Below are 17,689 nucleotides of genomic sequence, written 5' to 3' on the forward strand. Positions count from 1 at the left end.
GGAGTCTACAGTGAAGCAGCATTGTTATCCCTCAGGCGCTTGTTAGAAATGCAGAATCTGAGATCCCACCCCAGACCTACACAATTAGAATGTGTATTTTAACAAGATCCCAGGTGACATGTATGCACACTGCAGTTTGAGTATCCTTAGCCACTGTCATAAATCTTACACTTTGTCTTCTGATCATTAGGGTAGTCCTTTCTTGAGAAACCTGAAGTACATTTAGCCCTCACCTTGCTCTAACTGGATCAGTCTTCTCACCATTCCCAATTCTCTATGTTCACTGAAAGGCAGTAAAGCATAGTAGTGACCAGCCTGAGCTCTACAGTCCCAAGCCGTACAAACCTGGGCAAATTAGTTAATCTTTCTGTGCCTGTTTCCACATTTGTTAAAAATGGAAAATTATTACACCTACCTCATCAAGTTGTTATGATTAAATGTACTAATAATATAGGTAAAGTACCTAGATATAAGATGTGCTCAACAAGTATGAGCAAGTGGCTGCTATTATTGTTTTCCTCTGCTCCCACCGTCTTCCTTGCCACTAGTAGCCCCCATCCTTCTCAAACGTCTATTCAAAACATCCCAATATCCTAGACAATACTGACCTCTTCTGAGCAACCCTTATCATTCCACTCATTCAAATAAAAAAATATCTCACAGTCTGGGCAATGGAGACTCAAAGATAAATAAAACACAATATTTGCTTCCAAGGACTCATATGCTAATAGGTAACAGATACATACAACTAAAATAAAATGTGGCAAGTGGTATAGTATATTATGAAAAATAAGTTCTATAGAAAAAGGGGAAATTTTATTTTTGCCTTGAAAGTTCAAGGCAGTTAACACAATTAGTTTGATCAAATTAGAACCACTACTCTACAAACCGTGTTTTCTAACTATTTTTGCTAGTGTGGTGATTCTCAATAAGAGGAAAGGGTGAGATTCAACCAAAGATACAGATCAGAATCTTATTAAGATGGGAAACATAATTTGAAAATAGAGAAACAAGAAGAAATAAGCCTAGGAAGATGGATGGGGCCAGGCAAGGCTCACACCTGTAATCTTTGCACTTTGGGAGGTTGAGACAGAAGGATCGCTTAACGCCAGGAGTTCGAGACCAGCCTGAGCAACACAGTGAGATCCCCATCTCCACAAGAAATAGAAAAATTAGCTGGACATGGCAGTGCACACCTATAGTACTAGCTACTCAGAAGGCTGAGGCAAGAGGAAGCCTAGGAGTTTGAGGTTGCAGTGAGCTATGATGACACCACTGCACTCCAGCCAGGGCAACAAAGCAAGACCCTGTCTCAAAAAAGAAAAAAAAGAAAGAAAGAAGGATGGATGGATAAATGTGAGCATGTTACAAAGAGTTTTGAACAGCTCCCTAAGGAGCAATACTTTATTCTGGTAAGGGAAATTAACATGAACAGAGAAACACAATGTGCTAAATGTCTTCACAAACATTGTTGAGTAATGACCTTCCAACATTCATTTTCTGCTAGTCACTATGCTAGGAACTTTCACATGTTGATCCAGACATAAAGTAAGCGATTACTATATGCTAGACACCATGATCGGTTTTTTTTTTTCTTTTTTTTTTATTTCAGCATATTATGGGGGTACAGATGTTTAGGTTACATATGTTGCCCTTGACCTCCCTGCCCCCCTAAGTCTGAGTTTCAAATATGTCCTTTCTTCGGGTGGTGCGCATTGCACACTTTGTGTATGCATATACCCAACCATGATCGGTTTTCAGACTATAAAAATGAGTAAGAGTTGTTGCTTTCATCCAGAAGTTTGTAAATGCAAGTAGTGAAATAGATGCAATGATACTTTAATAGTAAGTAAGTACGCTGCACAGTGACAGACAAAGGCTGTGTCTGGGGAAATCTGGAAAAGCATTAGAGTATGTAAGACTTGAACTGGCCCTTCAAACATGACTTAAGAGGTTTGCCAGGCAGAGTAGAAAGAAAGGGTATGTGAAGGTACAGAAATGTGAAGGAGCGTGGTTAACTTAGGAAATAAAACAGGAAAGCCTAGCCAGAGTATAGGTTGCTATAAGAGTGAAAGGAGATAAAATGATTAAAAAAAAAAAAAAAAGGAAAAAGATGCGCAGAGCAAGATGTTGAAGTGAACTGGCAGGCAACGTAGCATGGACTTCATGAGGTACCACTACAGGATGTATAACCACAAAAGAGAAAAAACTCAATGGGCTTTAGAAGGATCACATGGTCAGCTGGGAGATGAAGAGTTGAGACCATTACAATTGAACAGGCAAAAGATGAGACCTTTACAGTTATTTAAACATATTAATGAATATCACTCAGTGATATTTAAACAAAAACTGGTAGGACTCAATGACTGACTAGATATGGGAAGGTAGGATAAGGGAGAAGGAGTTTCCTGGATGGTGCCCAGATTTTAGAATGGTGCAATTGGATAGATGGGGATGCTACTCACCAGGACAAGGAGAAGATGACATAAAGCAATCTCCCCAGCCACTCACTGAGGTGGTAACTGTTATTCCAATTTTACATACTGAGTAAATAAGATTCCGTGACGTTTAGTCACTTTCCCAGGGGCACAGAGATCTAAATTCAGAATTCACTTTTCAGTTGGTATTACCATAAATACCATACTAGCTCCCTCAAAGTTAGAGTTGTAACATCAAGTTTTAAGTACTGAGAATGACACAGAAGGATCAATGAAGTGTAGCAACTGAAAGGATGTGGTAAATGAATAGGGGGCTAATACAAAGAGGCCTCTGTCCAGACAGACCCCAACGCCATTAATGAAATAAGGAATACAGGAGGAAATATACCAAGCAAAAATCTCCTTGAAGCCAGTTTACTTTTCAACTTTACATCCTTGGTGTCTAGATATTGCCTGGACCATGGCAGACAGTCAATGATTACATGCTGCAGGAATGAATGACCAAAAGACAACCAGGTTTGAAGGAAGTCAAGTTCAATATTAAATGTGCTGTTTGATGTGCTTGAAGGTCATCAAAATAGAAATAGAGAAAGTGTCCAGAGGGAGGTATTGGTGATTTTGCAGCCAATATAAAAATAACTAAGTACATTCATGAATACTATCAGAGTAACAAGAAGAGAATCACAGATCAATCACTGGGAATAGGTATGGGAAGTCAGTGTGAGGGACACAGAGGATGATTTAACATAGCCGTACCAATGGAAGGAGTACTACTGAAGCCAAGAACAGAGTTGAACCCGATGATCACTCCGAAAGATGTAATGGGAAAAACAAAAACTGAACCTCAGTGTATTCAAACCTCTAGTCTAGATCTTACTAGGCAAAGCAGAAGAGCTATACTAGATACACAGCAGTGGTTCACAAATTTGCTGCACACTGGAAACATCCAGGAAGCTCTACAAACCACTGATGTTTGGGTTCCATGTTCAGAGATTCTAATTTAATTCAAATGGGATGAAACCTGGATATGTGAATTTTTTAAGCTTCCCAGCTGATTCTAATATGTAGCAAAGTTTCAGAACCAGGCAGATAAAAGTAGTTAGATGACACCACAAGAAGCAATCATCCAAATCTGGAATATATAATATGCTAGAGTCAAATGAGCTAGCTTTTTTTGAAAAGTAGGAAGTGTTATAGTCTTAAGAGATGAACCAGAACTCCTGGAGAAGCTATCCATTACAGTGTTAGAGCACAGAAAATACAACATGAAGCCTGGAGCACCTTGTGGTGACAGAAAGTAAAAAGTGTTCAAAAGTGGATGTGGGGTAGAGGGGTACATCAAAACAGCAAAGAAGCCAACCTGAAAGAACTCCCAATGGCAAAAGGTAGAACTAAATATTACTATAGCATTGGATTATAACCCAAAGAGCACCCATGAGTCCCCACTAATATAATGAATGAATGAATGAATGAGAAGGGACAGCTCCTCCTTACAAAAGAATAACTCCAATGTAAACAGAATAAAGACAATAGAAAATCACCACTGGAATATAAGTGTTTTTGCTGTAATAACTGTTGAAAGCAAGATCTACAAATGGATGCTTAATTAATGGGCAAAAGTTTGGGGAGAAATAGACTGCTATGTGCCTAGTCTCAAAGCATCTCCCCCAAGATATTTATCAAGAACAACAGAAAAAACCAATGACTGTACAGTGCAGAAATCTGGCAGATAGCATCAGCCAAGTGATCAAGGTTAACATTACCAAAAATAAGATGTTATCAATACTATGCAGCCTGATTCAGTACTGAGCAGGGAATACAGCTTGACGTATTTTTGCCAAAAATGTACAATCTCAATCTCATCCTGACAAAACATCAGACATAACCAAATTGAGAAACAGTCTATCAAACACCCGACCAGTACTCTTCAAAATTGTCAGAAATCATGAAAGGCAAGGAAAAACTAAGAAACGGTCACAGACTGAAGGAGACTAGGATGACACAACAATGAAAAGTAATGCGGCATTGGATCCAGAAACAAGACGTTCATTAGCAGAAAAACCGGTAAAATCTGAATCAAGTCTGTAGTTTACAGTATTGTACCAATGTTAATCTCTTGGTTTTGATAATTGTACTATGTTTATACAAGATGTTACTGTTAAGGGAAGCTGGGTGAAGGATATATGTACTACTTTTACTGTTTTTCCGTACACCAAAATTACTTCAAAATATAAAGTTAAAAAAAAATCCTTGGAGATGTAAAAGTCAAAAGTAATACATGGGCCTTGTCTCAATACTGAAACAACTGAGAAAACGTGAATATGGGCTGGAGATTATTTTATAGCCAGGAATTAGTTTTCTAATGTGATTATGTTAAAAATTAGATGCATCTTAAAATATTTCTGGGTGAAATTAATAAGACACCTGTGATCTACTTTACAAAACTTCAGGAAAAGGGTGGTGGGGGAGGTCAGATACAGACTGCGAAATGTTGGTGATTACTGAAGCTAGGTAATTGGGTACCACACCTTTACTTCCATTTATTGGGAAGGAGATTTTTACTATTTGATTCTACAACTCTGAAAGGTTGGGGTTTGTACGTACACGTGTATGTGTGTGGTCCTTTTCTTTTACTTTTGGAGGGAAGACTCCAAATAGCATTACTTTTAAGATTTTTAAAAATTTTTTTATGGGGGGAGGGGGGGCAAGGGCAACATACGTAACCTAAACATCTGTACCCCCGTAATATGCTAAAATAAAAAAAAAAATTTTTTTATATTAGGGTTAAATATACATAAGATAAAATTTACCATTTTAACCATTTTTGAGTGTACAGTTCTGTAGCACTAAGTACATTCACATTGTTGTGCAACCATCACTAACCATACATCTCCAGAACATGATTGAATGTTTTTAATTGAAAATAATTATTTCAGCCAGGTGTGGTGGTGCACGCCTATAATCCTAGCACTCTGGGAGGCCGATGTGGGAGGTCTGCTTGAGCTCAGGAGTTCCAGACCAGCCTGAGCAAAAGTGAGACTCTGGCTCTACTAAAAATAGAAAAATTAGCTGGGTGTTGTGGCGCATGCCTACAGACCCAGCTACTCAGGAGGCTGAGGCAGGAAGATCGCTTGAGCCCAGGAGTTTGAGGTTGCAGTTAGCTATGAAGATGCCACTGCACTCTACCCGGGGAGACAGAGTGAGACTCTCTCTCAAAAAATAATAATAATTATTATTATTATTTTAGTCAGTATACTTCTTGACTACTTAATAGTCACATAGTTTAAACTTCAAAAAGACACAAAAAAGGACATAAAGTAAAATGACTCCCCCTAACTCTGCCCCCAGTCAGGGTGATTATACAGCTCACTTTGCCCAGAACAGTCCCAATTTATGTTCTTATCCTAGAATTATTAATACTGTTCACTTTTACTCTCAAAAATGCCTCAGTTTGGAATGACAAAGTTTATAGTCACCCTATCTCTGGGCTGTTACCACAAATTCTTTATGCTACTATATCTGGAATAAATTTTTCATAATTTTTTAAAATTCCCACCCAATGTGACAAAAAATAATTTAAAAGATATTCTAAAGTTTTATTCAAAGGTTAAAATTTTTTTCTAGTACACAGCACTCATTAAATATTTGGCTAACCTCAGTCAAAGTATGCTCCCCTTACTTAAGGAGAAATAAGCCAATTGTAATGGACTGAATTGTGTATCCCTGAAGTTCATATGTTGAGGTGCTAACCCCCAATGTTACTGTATTTGGAGAAAGAGCCCTTAAAAAGACAATTAAGAGAAAATCACTCCATAAGGGTAGATCCCTAATCCATTATGACTGGTGTCCTTCAAAGAAGAAGCACAGAGAAAAGGCCATGCGAGAAGATATGTGAGCCAAAGAAAAGGGCTTCAGGAGAAACCTAACCTGCCAACATCTTGATCTTGCACAAAGACTCCAGAATTTTGAGAAAAAAATTTCTGTTGTTTAAGCCACCCAGTCTGTGACTTTTTTTTTATGGCAGGCCTAGCAAATGAATATACCAACATTCATGGAGAAATATATTCCAAACATTCCTCTTACCTGGATATGCATATCTCTCTAACTTGTTGAGGTGTTAAAGCAAAAATAAAAAACTTCTCTTGAAATCGTTGAATACTGCTTTGAACTGGGGAGAAAAAAAAGATAATACTTCAATAATAAATCCAAGGCTATAACCACTTGCAATAACCAGGTACTTCTAATAAAGCATCTGCCAAATTCTGAAATTTTACGGTTAAAATACTCCAAAAATGAAGAAGTACTGACTGAACTGTATTCACCTTGGAATCAAGAGTAAAGTCACTACAAAGGAACTTCTTTAATTTTAAGCACTGAATTATTGTTTATTCTAAAACACTAATTATAATATATAGTCAAAATATAACAAAGTCCTTCAATATTATAGTTCATCCTTAATTATAGTACCATCTCGTAAACATCTGAGGAAATAAAAAACTCTCCCCAGGAGAACTCTATCCAAGAATTAAGTGCTTTTTGTTTGTTTCCTTCTTTCTTTGCTGTGTTTCGTTTTCAGTGTTCTATGTTTGATTACACAGAGCATTCATATGAGAAAATTTTAAATTTCAAAACTACTAATAGTTATTAAGATACATAATTATTTGCATACAAAACACTGACTAGTTAAAAAAAGATTACCCATGAAGTCATCCTTCTTATTTATATTAAAAATTGAAATGTACTTACGATTTCACAAAGAACTGTAACAGATTAATACTGATGAATTATTCGATAATGTTCTAATGACCATTAAAACGCAACAAAAAAAGCTAATACAGAGGCCTCAAGTCTTCTGCTTCCTAACAAGTACTGCAACAACACCCAAGAAATGGCAAAATGGCCATGATGTATGTTACTGCCCACAGTTTTCCTGACACATAAAGATAAATAAACAAGATGCCAGTTGAATATCCAATGTCAGAGGGCTTTAACCACAAGTCACACTAAATCAAAAAACTATTAACTCCCTGGGTAAAATACTGTTTTAAGGATAGGCAGTTTATTGCAGCAATTATGCTCCTAGAAATTCAGTCATAAAGTAGTTCATATTTTCTCAGGACACTTAAGGAGGGAAGAGAGGGGTGCTGTTTATGTGGCGGCCTAAAAATTCAGGCAACAATACTTCAGGTTATTAACATAATTACGGGGCATCAAACACAAAGACCTAAATATAGCAGTCTCTCCGTTTTCTTCAGTTCCTATTCACTCTTCAACCTTTCCTTTCTTGTACAGATTCCACTTTCCACTTTATCTATGGCTAAAAGTCAACAATGATATCCTGTCAAATGTAATAACCTATATTTTAAGATTACAAGTCAACAAACTGCATTTTCAACCTTAATGGCATGAGTCTCTTCAGCCGGAAACCTCAATAGGTCTAACATTAGTACAAATGGAGTGCCAAAAGAAGAAAGCAAAAATGGGGCATTAAAAAAAAAAAAAAACTAGCAGAAATAATGAAAGAATAACCTATAACTTTGATAGAGAGGAAAAAAGGATTTACAAATCAAACCCCAAGCAAAAGAATATGAACAACCTAGTCACATTGTAATCTAATTACTGAAAACCAATGACTATAAAATCTTGCAAACAGCCAGAGAATGAAATATTATATAAAAGGGAATAAGAGAACAACAATACAAATAAAGGCCAATGTCTCATCAGAAGTAATGAAGGCCAGAAGCTTTCTTTAAAGTGATGAAAGGAAAAAACTGTCAACTAAAAATTCAATAGCCTTCAAAAACAGAGTGAAACAATAACTTTTCAGATAAACAGAAGCTAAAAGAGTTTGTTCACAGCAGACACACATTACAAGAAATGTAAAAGGAAATTATAGGAACTTCAAAAAGATACAAATTCCTAACTGGATCTTTGGAAATGAAAATCAATACAAACAGTAAGTAAGTGCCAAAAGTAAAAAAATGCTGTTTTTTCTTGTTGTGATTTCCTTGAAAGGATAATTGTTTAAACGAAAAGTAATGGCATTGAAAGGCAAGATTTATAACCTACGTAGAAGTAAAGATATGACAATGGCAAAAAAGGATGGAGGGATGGATAAATGAAATTATCTGTCCAACAACTGTGTTTCTTGCTTCATTCTGATGAACTTCATTAACATAAACCTCCCCAGAGACAAATATACTCTTAGTGTGCCAAAAAAGTGGCAGGTATCTACACCTACAAAGCCGGGCACAAGACCCTCTGAATTCACCAGGACAAATGCCAGTATTTGAGGCCCTGTCTGGATGACTGGACTCAACCTACTCTGAAAAGTTCCTATAAACCATGAACCTTAACATTTGAAACTGGAATGCTTCCATAGTTGTATTACACATATATATATTCATCATGCACCTTTATGTCAAATTGCATATATATGTTCCATGTTGTATATATGCAACTTATATGTACAATTTATAGAATTTGCAGCTTAATGTTAGTGTATATCATAACAGACTTATCTTTCCTGTGCCTTTTCTTTTTCTGACTTTTTCTGGCTTTACCTATCATTTATTAATATTTGCTGCCAAATTTTCAAATCAGACTATAATCCCAAATAACCATCCTTGTTTCTGTGAGAAAATGGCTTTCATCACTGTATATCATAAGTGAATTCCAGGAACTTATAGCAACAAAAAATAGTGCACATGTTAACAGAATCTAATTTGTATTGGTGCCGACAGTTTTAAGATAAGTCAATTTTATGACTCAACAGCAGCCAAAAGTACACTAAACCTACCATAAGGTAAGCCAATTAGCAAAACTGTTATTTTAATACAGATCATGAGAAAGAATGGCAGGATGTAAAATAAAAGTATGCAGGTTTTGCAGTTTATTTTCTCCCCATTGTCTACAATTTGGGAATCAGAAAATCAATTCTGCACAGATCACATGAATGCTTTTATGTTAATGACAAATGAAAAGAAAATGACAATGAGTAAAGAGCATGAATTAATAAATACGGCTATATTCAAACCCTTTCCCTTTTCACCAACCCTTCATAATTTAGATTCTATTTTCCAAATATGGCTACAAACTTATCTCTCAGCATGTCCTTCTCATTAGTAGTGGGGTCTACATCACTCTCCCTTTGAACCTGAATGGTTCCCTTTGTGACTGCTTCAACCAATAGTGTACAGTGTAACTGATGCTATGTAACTTCCAAGGTAGATCATAAAAATGCCATCTAAGTCTTCCTTACTCTGGAGACATTCACTCTTGGAACCTAGCTCTCATGCTGTAAAAAAGTTCAAACTAGACCACATGAAGAACCTACAGGAAGGTATTCCAGCTAAGAGCCAAGCTGAGTCCAAGGCATCAGGTAGTAAAGCTTCCAGAAGTGTCAGTGAAGATGCCTCCAACTGGTCCAAGCTTCTAGCCATCAAGTTGCCCCAAGCATTTAAGTCTTCTCAGCTAAGATCCTAGACATCCTGGGATAAGAGACAAGCCATCCATACTCTGCCTTTCCAAATTCTTGACCCAGATAATTCATGAGCATAAATAAAATGCCTGTTTTACACCACTAAGTTTTAGAATAGTCTATTATATAGCAATAGTAAGTGAAACATGCCACAATTTCATGAAATAATTTTAGCATAGTTAATTTTATAAGTTCCAAATTATACCATATTCAGATATATTTATAATTACTAATTGATGAGTTTGCTAGTATATTAATTATGACTGCTCTAAGCTTGTGGATGTTGGTGCTTTTCTCCTTTTTATTAATTTTTAAACTAAATTGGACCAGAATATAATATCCCTATGTCCTAACCTTAGCCCTACTGGTTACTACCCAGGTTATTTAGCAAATTCACATAAGATTTCGAAGTCTTTCTTTACTCTTCAGTTCAAATGGGAATAACAACACTTTTCTCAGTTGGGTGTGGTGGCTCACACCTGTGATCCTAGCACTTTGGGAGGCCAAGGTGGGCAGATCGTTTGAGCTGAGGAGTTTGAGACCAGACTGAGCAAGAGCGAGACCCTGTCTCTACTAAAAAAATAGAAAGAAATTAGCTGGACAGCTAAAAACATATAGGAAAAAAAAAAAAATTAGCCAGGCATGGTGGTGTATGCCTGTAGTCCCAGCTACTCAGGAGGCTGCGGCAGAAAGATTGCTTGAGGCCAGGACTTTGAGGTTCCTGTGAGCTAGGCTGATGCCACGGCACTCTAGCCCAGGCAACAGAGCGAGACTCTGTCTCAAAAACAAAACAAAAAAAAAAGAGTAAAAGTGAAAAATTAATATTTTATTAAAAAAAGGAAAAAAAGTAACACTTTTCTCACCTGTCTTTTTAAGACTGTTTTATGGATCAAATGCAATAGCATATATGAAAGTGTTCTGAAAACATAAGACACTAAACTTTTTTGTAATATTATTTTCAGCTCTGTAAGTCCTCATTAAAAGTCTCAACTTTTTAAAAGACATCAAAATTTCAGAAGACAAAAAGAAATACACACAGTTCAACAGATGCATTTTGCCATTAAATAATGACTTTGTCTTGGTAAAACATTTAGGTAGAAAATTGATATTTTAATGTCTAAATGTTAAATATTCTTAACAAAATATGAAACCCGTCAAGTTCCCCTCAGCCCCTGGAAGTATTATATTGACATCTTTTGATAAACTGGTTGGCCAAGAATACTTCCTAGCAGTTAGTACCTGGGTTTATAGGTGCTTATAAAATGACCAACGCAGGGAAAAGATAAGATAAACCAAGAGGTTTTACAGGTAGCTTTGTGGATTATCATGGCTCATTCTAGCTAATCTGATAATAAAACAATTCATAAAAATAACAATGAATGAATCAGTTTATTACACTTCAATTCATTATCTAAGACGTTGAGCTATTTGGTTCCTGTCACCCATTAACTATTGTGTCATCACCAACCAAAGAACACTGTATTTTATTCCTTTTCCCACTGAATCCCTGCATCAAAACTAAAGAGAGGTGAGGTGGGGATAGCACTCCTAAAATGTAACACCAAAAAATAACCCTATTTAAAAATTGGCAAAGCACTCAGATATTTCTCCAAAGAATATATACAAATGGCCAATAAACACATGAAAAAAATGTTCAACAACACTAATCATTAGGGAAGTGAAAATCAAAATTACAACATAATACCACCGCATACCCCTTAGGATGGCTACTGTAAAAAAAAAAAACAAAAAAAACAACAACAACAACAACAAACCACAGAAAACAGTAAGCATTGGTGAGGATGTGGAGAAACTGGAATCCTCTGTGCACTACTGGTGGGAATGTAAAATTGGTATACCATAGATATACCATAGCTATAGCTGCTATGGAAAAACAGTATGGGGTTCCTCAAAAAATTGAAAATAGAATTACCATATAACCCAGCAATTCTACTTCTCGGTATATACACATAAGGATTAAAAGCAGGATCTTGAAGAGATATTTGTACACTCATGTTCATGGCAGTATTATCCACAAAAGCCAAAATGTGGAAGCAATCCAGGGAATGGATAAGCAAAATGTTGTATATACACACTTGGACCTGCACCAGGTCTTGCTCTATTCAAAGTAGTTTCTTCATTGTCAGGTCTCACAATTATGCCATTTTAATTTCATCTGTGACTATTCACAGTTCCTTTTCTTGGTATTTCTTCTCCTATAAACTCTCCCAACCCAAAGCAGCACATTCATCCCTCAAAGCTCCTTTAAGTCTCAATACAAGAAGCCTTGACTAAATTCCCCATCCATTAGGCCAATGCAGTATTTATTTGGGCTTTAGATGTACAATTTATAGTACTTCATCATAAAAGCACATATCCACCTGCTACTTTTTTCTAATGTTAACATAACCTCCCTAACTAGATAATACACTCCGAAAAGCCCATCTCATACTTCTGGCTTCTCCACAATTAGACTACATGGCCATATCCAATTTAAGTCCTCATTATGTACTTGTTAATTGAGTTAATAAAAATGAAACATACAGTGCCTGAATTTATCCAAGTTCTTTAGAAGTAAGATTCTATTTTAATGGCTTTAACATTAATGTACATCTCACTTTAAACTGTTTAAACGTACTCAGCTTAATGAGTGTATCCTAATATTCAGGAATTTAAAGACATAAAAAGGTTGATCCTCTAGTTTTTCACCTTTCAGTTTAGCAGAGATTAAAAGACTAATAATACAATGCTGGTTAACGTGTAGGGAAAACAGTACATTCATACACTATCAGAGTATAAACTGGTACAACACTTTTTAAGCTACTGCTGACAAATTTCCCTCCAAAAGTTAAATATCAAAATATTAAACATTCATATTCTGACCCAACCACTTCACATCTAGGCATTTACCCTTCATAAGTATGTGCAAAAGTATTCAGAAATATATACAAAGATGCTCATAGCTGTAATGTCTGTAAAACTGTAAGGATAGTGCCTGACACATGCTATACACTAAAATACTTCTAAACGAATAAAAAAACTGAAAACCACTGAAAATGTACATCAACGGAATACTGGTTAAATTACGGTACTTCTGAAAAGTAACAGAAATACTATAATCTCAAGATCTGCGATATATTTCCAAGAAATACTGTTAAGAAAGATTGTCATCGCACAAAACTCTAGGGGGCGCTATTCATAGGGATTACAAGTAGAATAATCCCCGTGACTCCCTCCACCAGAAAGGTGGCAGGGTAGCTCTTCAGTTGGAAAAAGTTTTTCAAATGAGGAGAAAAAAACATGACATAAATACGTGCAGAGAAACAGTTCACTAGTGATACGACTTTAGCTGAGAAATAAATGAGATTATGAGGGATTTTCCCTTTCTCTTACATTTCTATGTTTGAGTTTTCAATTACAAGTATTAATTACTTTTGTAATCTGAAAAGAACAATGAAGAAATTAAGGAATCAAAGGCTCATAAAACTTTGAGGGTATTTCATATAACACCAAACAGCTAGACATTATCAACACTTATAATTCATGTAATAGTGAACAAAAAGAGCTAGTCAAGGAAGAAGATATAGAGAATTAGATAAAGTTCAAAAGCAAGCCAACTAAACCATTTTCACATATATACACATATGGTAAAACAAGCAAAAGAGAGGAACACAAATTCAGAATGGTGATTTAACTCAGGAGAAGGCAAGGAGATGGCTTTAAAGATATGGTAATGTTCCCTTTTCTGAAACTGGGCAGTAGCTTCACAGGTGTTCATTCCCTTAAAATTCTTTATAACATGCTTTATATATATTCTTTTCTATAGATATAGACAAAAAAATTTTTTTTTTCAGACAGAATCTCACTCTGTTGCCTGGGCGAGCACCATGGAGTCATCCTAGCTCACAGCAACCTCAAACTCCTGGGCTCAAGCAATCCACCTGCCTCAGTCTCCTGAGTAGCTGGGACTACAGGCATGCGCCACCACGCCTGGCTAATTTTTCTATTTTTTGTAGAGATAGGTCTCGCTCTTGCTCAGGCTGGTCTCGAACTCCTGAGCTCAAGCTATCCTCCCACCTTGGCTTCCCAGAGTGCTAGGATTACAGGCTCACATGAGCCACCACACCCGGCTTACACAAATTTTTAAAATAAGAAAATTCCCCCAAAATTTCATGTTTAAATTATATTTTTTAAAAATTGAGAAAAAAAGCACATCAGAATAGCTATTTAATGGAGAATAGAGATTTTTGTTTGTTTTATTTTACATTAGGGGATCAAGTCAAAAATTTTTTTTTATTTTATTCATTTTGAATAGAAATAATTCCAAACTGCATAACTATATAATAATGTACATTCTTAAATAGAATATACTTATAATTTTTTTTAGATCAATAAATGGGCTACGCTTGTAACAGCAATTCCTTCAAAAATAAAAAGATACACAGGACTATTAGTTTCAAAATCCCAAGAGGTTCTGGAATGACATTTTTGCTCTCTCTAGGTCTATTTTTTCTACTGTGGCTCTTCTAGTCTCTCCCTTGATAAAGGAGGAAACGGAAAAAACTACAGAAATATTTTAACCCAATAAATTAAGCTAAAGAAAAAGGTTAAAGATGAAAGTAAAACCATAAAAGATAACTGAATAAACACTTAAAATGTTTGTTTCTGTTAATTTTAAAAATAAAAAATTTAAAAAAGATACAAGTTTTCATCTAAAATATCACGAAGATTTGTTTTTAATAGCACTCAATAAAAGCAAGAAGTAATAAGACATAACAGATATTCTCACACTTTGCTTATGGAATTTAAACTGGCACAGCTATTTTGGAAACCAATTTGGCGATACATTATCAAGAGTCTAAAACGTTCTTACTCTTTAATCCAGTAATTCTACTCATAGAACTCTGTACAAACAAATAATAAAACGTGAACAAACACTGAATCCTTATTTCAGAATGAATATAATGAAGTGATAAAGTACATCACTCCACTTGCTTGGTTCATCAGTTTTGCTAAAATGTAAATAAAGCAAAGAGCAAAAAGAATTTTAAAATTTTTAAAAAGCCACCTTGGCCTGCCACCATTCAGGCCATTCTGACCCCATTAACTAGCCCTGCCTCTCACAACGTCTGACTCAACCAAGACAGACTGCAGTACAGTCATGTCAGACAGGAAACAAGCACACTGATATATTTAAAAGCGTTTCCAAATGACTTCACATAAAAAGGGTTTTCCCAGGAAAGGACAACAATCTTCCAGGTTAACTATGAAATACTGTTTCCCAAACAATTTATTTCATCAAGAAATCCAAATACCTCTGTGAATAATTTTTTTAGGCAGTAAGAAATATGCTATAACAACACAGAAGTTTCCAAGCTAAGTAAAAATTTGTTAGTCACATGTATCAACTTTTAGTACTATGATAAAATTTCTCAAATTTTCTGAGCAGTTGGATGGGTATTAAACAAAAAGCTAAAAAAATGTGTCAAACTCCGTGCCTCTTTAGAAAAAAAATTAAATATAAAAGCTTTATTTCTTCAGACAGCAGCTTAAAACCTACATTAAACAGAAATTAAGTCTCTTTATGAAAGTATCAAAACATGAAATCATGGGCAGTAAGTAAGACTTGTGTCTGTTCACACAAAAGTAATCTGAGTTCTAAGGCCTAAGTAGGCTTGAGGAAGTTTCATGCAGAGCAATTAGGAGAGAAAAAGAAATAAAAGTCACATGAATTAGAAAGGAAGAAGTAAAATTATCTCTGTTTGCAAATGATATGATCTTATATGCAGTAAAGCCTAAGGATTCCACACTAAAAAACTGCTAGAACTAATAAATGAATTCAAGAAAGTAGCAGGATACGAAGTCAACACACAAAAATCAGCTGCATTTCTATATACTAACAATAAACAATATGAAAAGGAAATTATGAAAACTCCATTTATGATAGCATCAAAAAGAATAAAACATTTCAGAATTAATTTAACCAAAGAGGTGAAAGACTTATACAATGAAAACTACAAAACACTGCTGAAATTAAAGAAGGCAAAAATAAATGCAAATACATTCCATGTTCATGGATTGGAAGACTTAATATTAAGATATCAATACAATCCAAAGCAATCTACAGATTCAATGCAATCTCTCAAAATCCCAATGACTTTCTTCAGAAATGGAAAAATTCATTCTAAAATTCATATAAAATCTCAAGGAACCCCTAAATAGCCACGACAAACTTGAAAAAGAAGAACAAAGCTGAAGAACGCACACTTCCTGATTTCAAAACATATTACATAGCTACAGTAACCAAAACAGTGTAGTACGGGCACAAAGACAGACATCTAGACCAACACTCCAATACCAATTGGAGTAGCCAATGGAGTAGAACAGCGAGCCCAGAAATAAACCCTTGCATATATGGTCAAATGATTTTTGACAAAGGTGCTAAGACTATACAAAGGGGAAAGACAGTCTTTTCAACAAATGGCAAGGGAAAACTGGCTATCTACATGCAGAAGAATAAAGTGGGACCCTGATCTAATGCCATATACCAAAATTAACCCAAAATGGATCAGACCTAAATGTAAAACCTAGAACTGTGAAACTCCTAGAGGAAAACATGATGCAAAACCTTCACAGCATTGGATTTGGCAATGATTTCTTAGATATGACACCAAAGGCATCGGCAACAACAACAAAAATACACACAACTTCATGAAAATTTTTTAAATTGTGCATTGAAAAGACACTATCAACTGAGTAAAAAAGGGAACCCACAGAATTGGAGAAAATATTTGCAAATCATATATCTGATCAGAGATATACAGAGAGTACATATCTAGAATATATAGAGAACTGCTAAATCTCAACAAGAAAAAAAAAAACCCAATTCAAAAATGGGGAAAGGACTTGGATAGACATTTCTCCAGAAATATATGAATGGCCAGTAAGTACATGAAGATGCTCAACATCACAATCATTATGAAAATGCAAATCAAAGCTACAGTAATACCACCTTATACCCATTAGGATGGATACTATCCAAAAAAAAAAAAACCCAGAAAATAACAATCGTTGGCAAGGATGGAATATGGAACCCCATGGCACTGCTGGAGGGAATATAAAATGGTACAGTATGGTGATTGCTCAAAATATTAAAAATAGAATTACCATGTGATCCAGCAATTACACTTCTATATACAGCCAGAAGAATTAAAAAGCAAGGTCTCAAAGAGATATCTGTACACCCATGGTTATAGCAGCATTATTCACAATCACTAAAACGTGGATGCAACTCAAGTGCCCACTGATGAATAAGCAAAATATGGTATATATTATACCACAAAAACATGGAAGTAAATATCAGAAGAAATATCAGAAGAAATAAGGTTGTTGCCTCCATAAAATGAGATGCGGGGAGGGTAGTGGAGTTTGGCAGAAGATCACTATTCGTCTTAAAAAATGTATAATACTGTACTCAGCCTTAAAAAGGAAGGAAATTCTGACATAAACTATAATATGTTAGAACCTTGAGGATATTATGTTAAGTGAAATAAGCCAGTCACAAAATGACAAATACTGTACGACCCCACTTATATAAGGGCCTTAAAGAGCAATCAAAATCACAGAGACTGAAAGTAGAATGGTGGTTGCCAGGGGCCAGAGGGAAGGGGGAAGAGGGAAGAGAGAGTTACTGTGGTAGAGTTTCAGGTTCACAAGCTAAAGACGGGATGGTAGTGACGGTTGCCAACACTATGAATGTATTTAATACCAC

The 17,689-nt window shown here is 35.6% G+C and overlaps 1 protein-coding gene across 2 annotated transcripts in view; it reads right to left on the bottom strand.

Moving 5' to 3' along the window:
* The window catches only part of PIAS2 (protein inhibitor of activated STAT, 2), a 79,256-nt gene that overhangs the window by 29,939 nt on the left and 31,628 nt on the right, over positions 1–17,689 (bottom strand). For both annotated transcript variants that reach the window (XM_012642673.1, XM_012642674.1), the window contains exon 3: positions 6,522–6,606. In XM_012642673.1, the coding sequence (XP_012498127.1) occupies positions 6,522–6,606 (85 nt within the window). The remainder of the gene's footprint in view (positions 1–6,521; positions 6,607–17,689) is intronic.

The sequence above is a fragment of the Propithecus coquereli genome, unplaced genomic scaffold (genome assembly GCF_000956105.1).
Source record: "Propithecus coquereli isolate 6110/MARCELLA unplaced genomic scaffold, Pcoq_1.0 Scaffold181, whole genome shotgun sequence".
Taxonomy (NCBI): domain Eukaryota; kingdom Metazoa; phylum Chordata; class Mammalia; order Primates; family Indriidae; genus Propithecus; species Propithecus coquereli.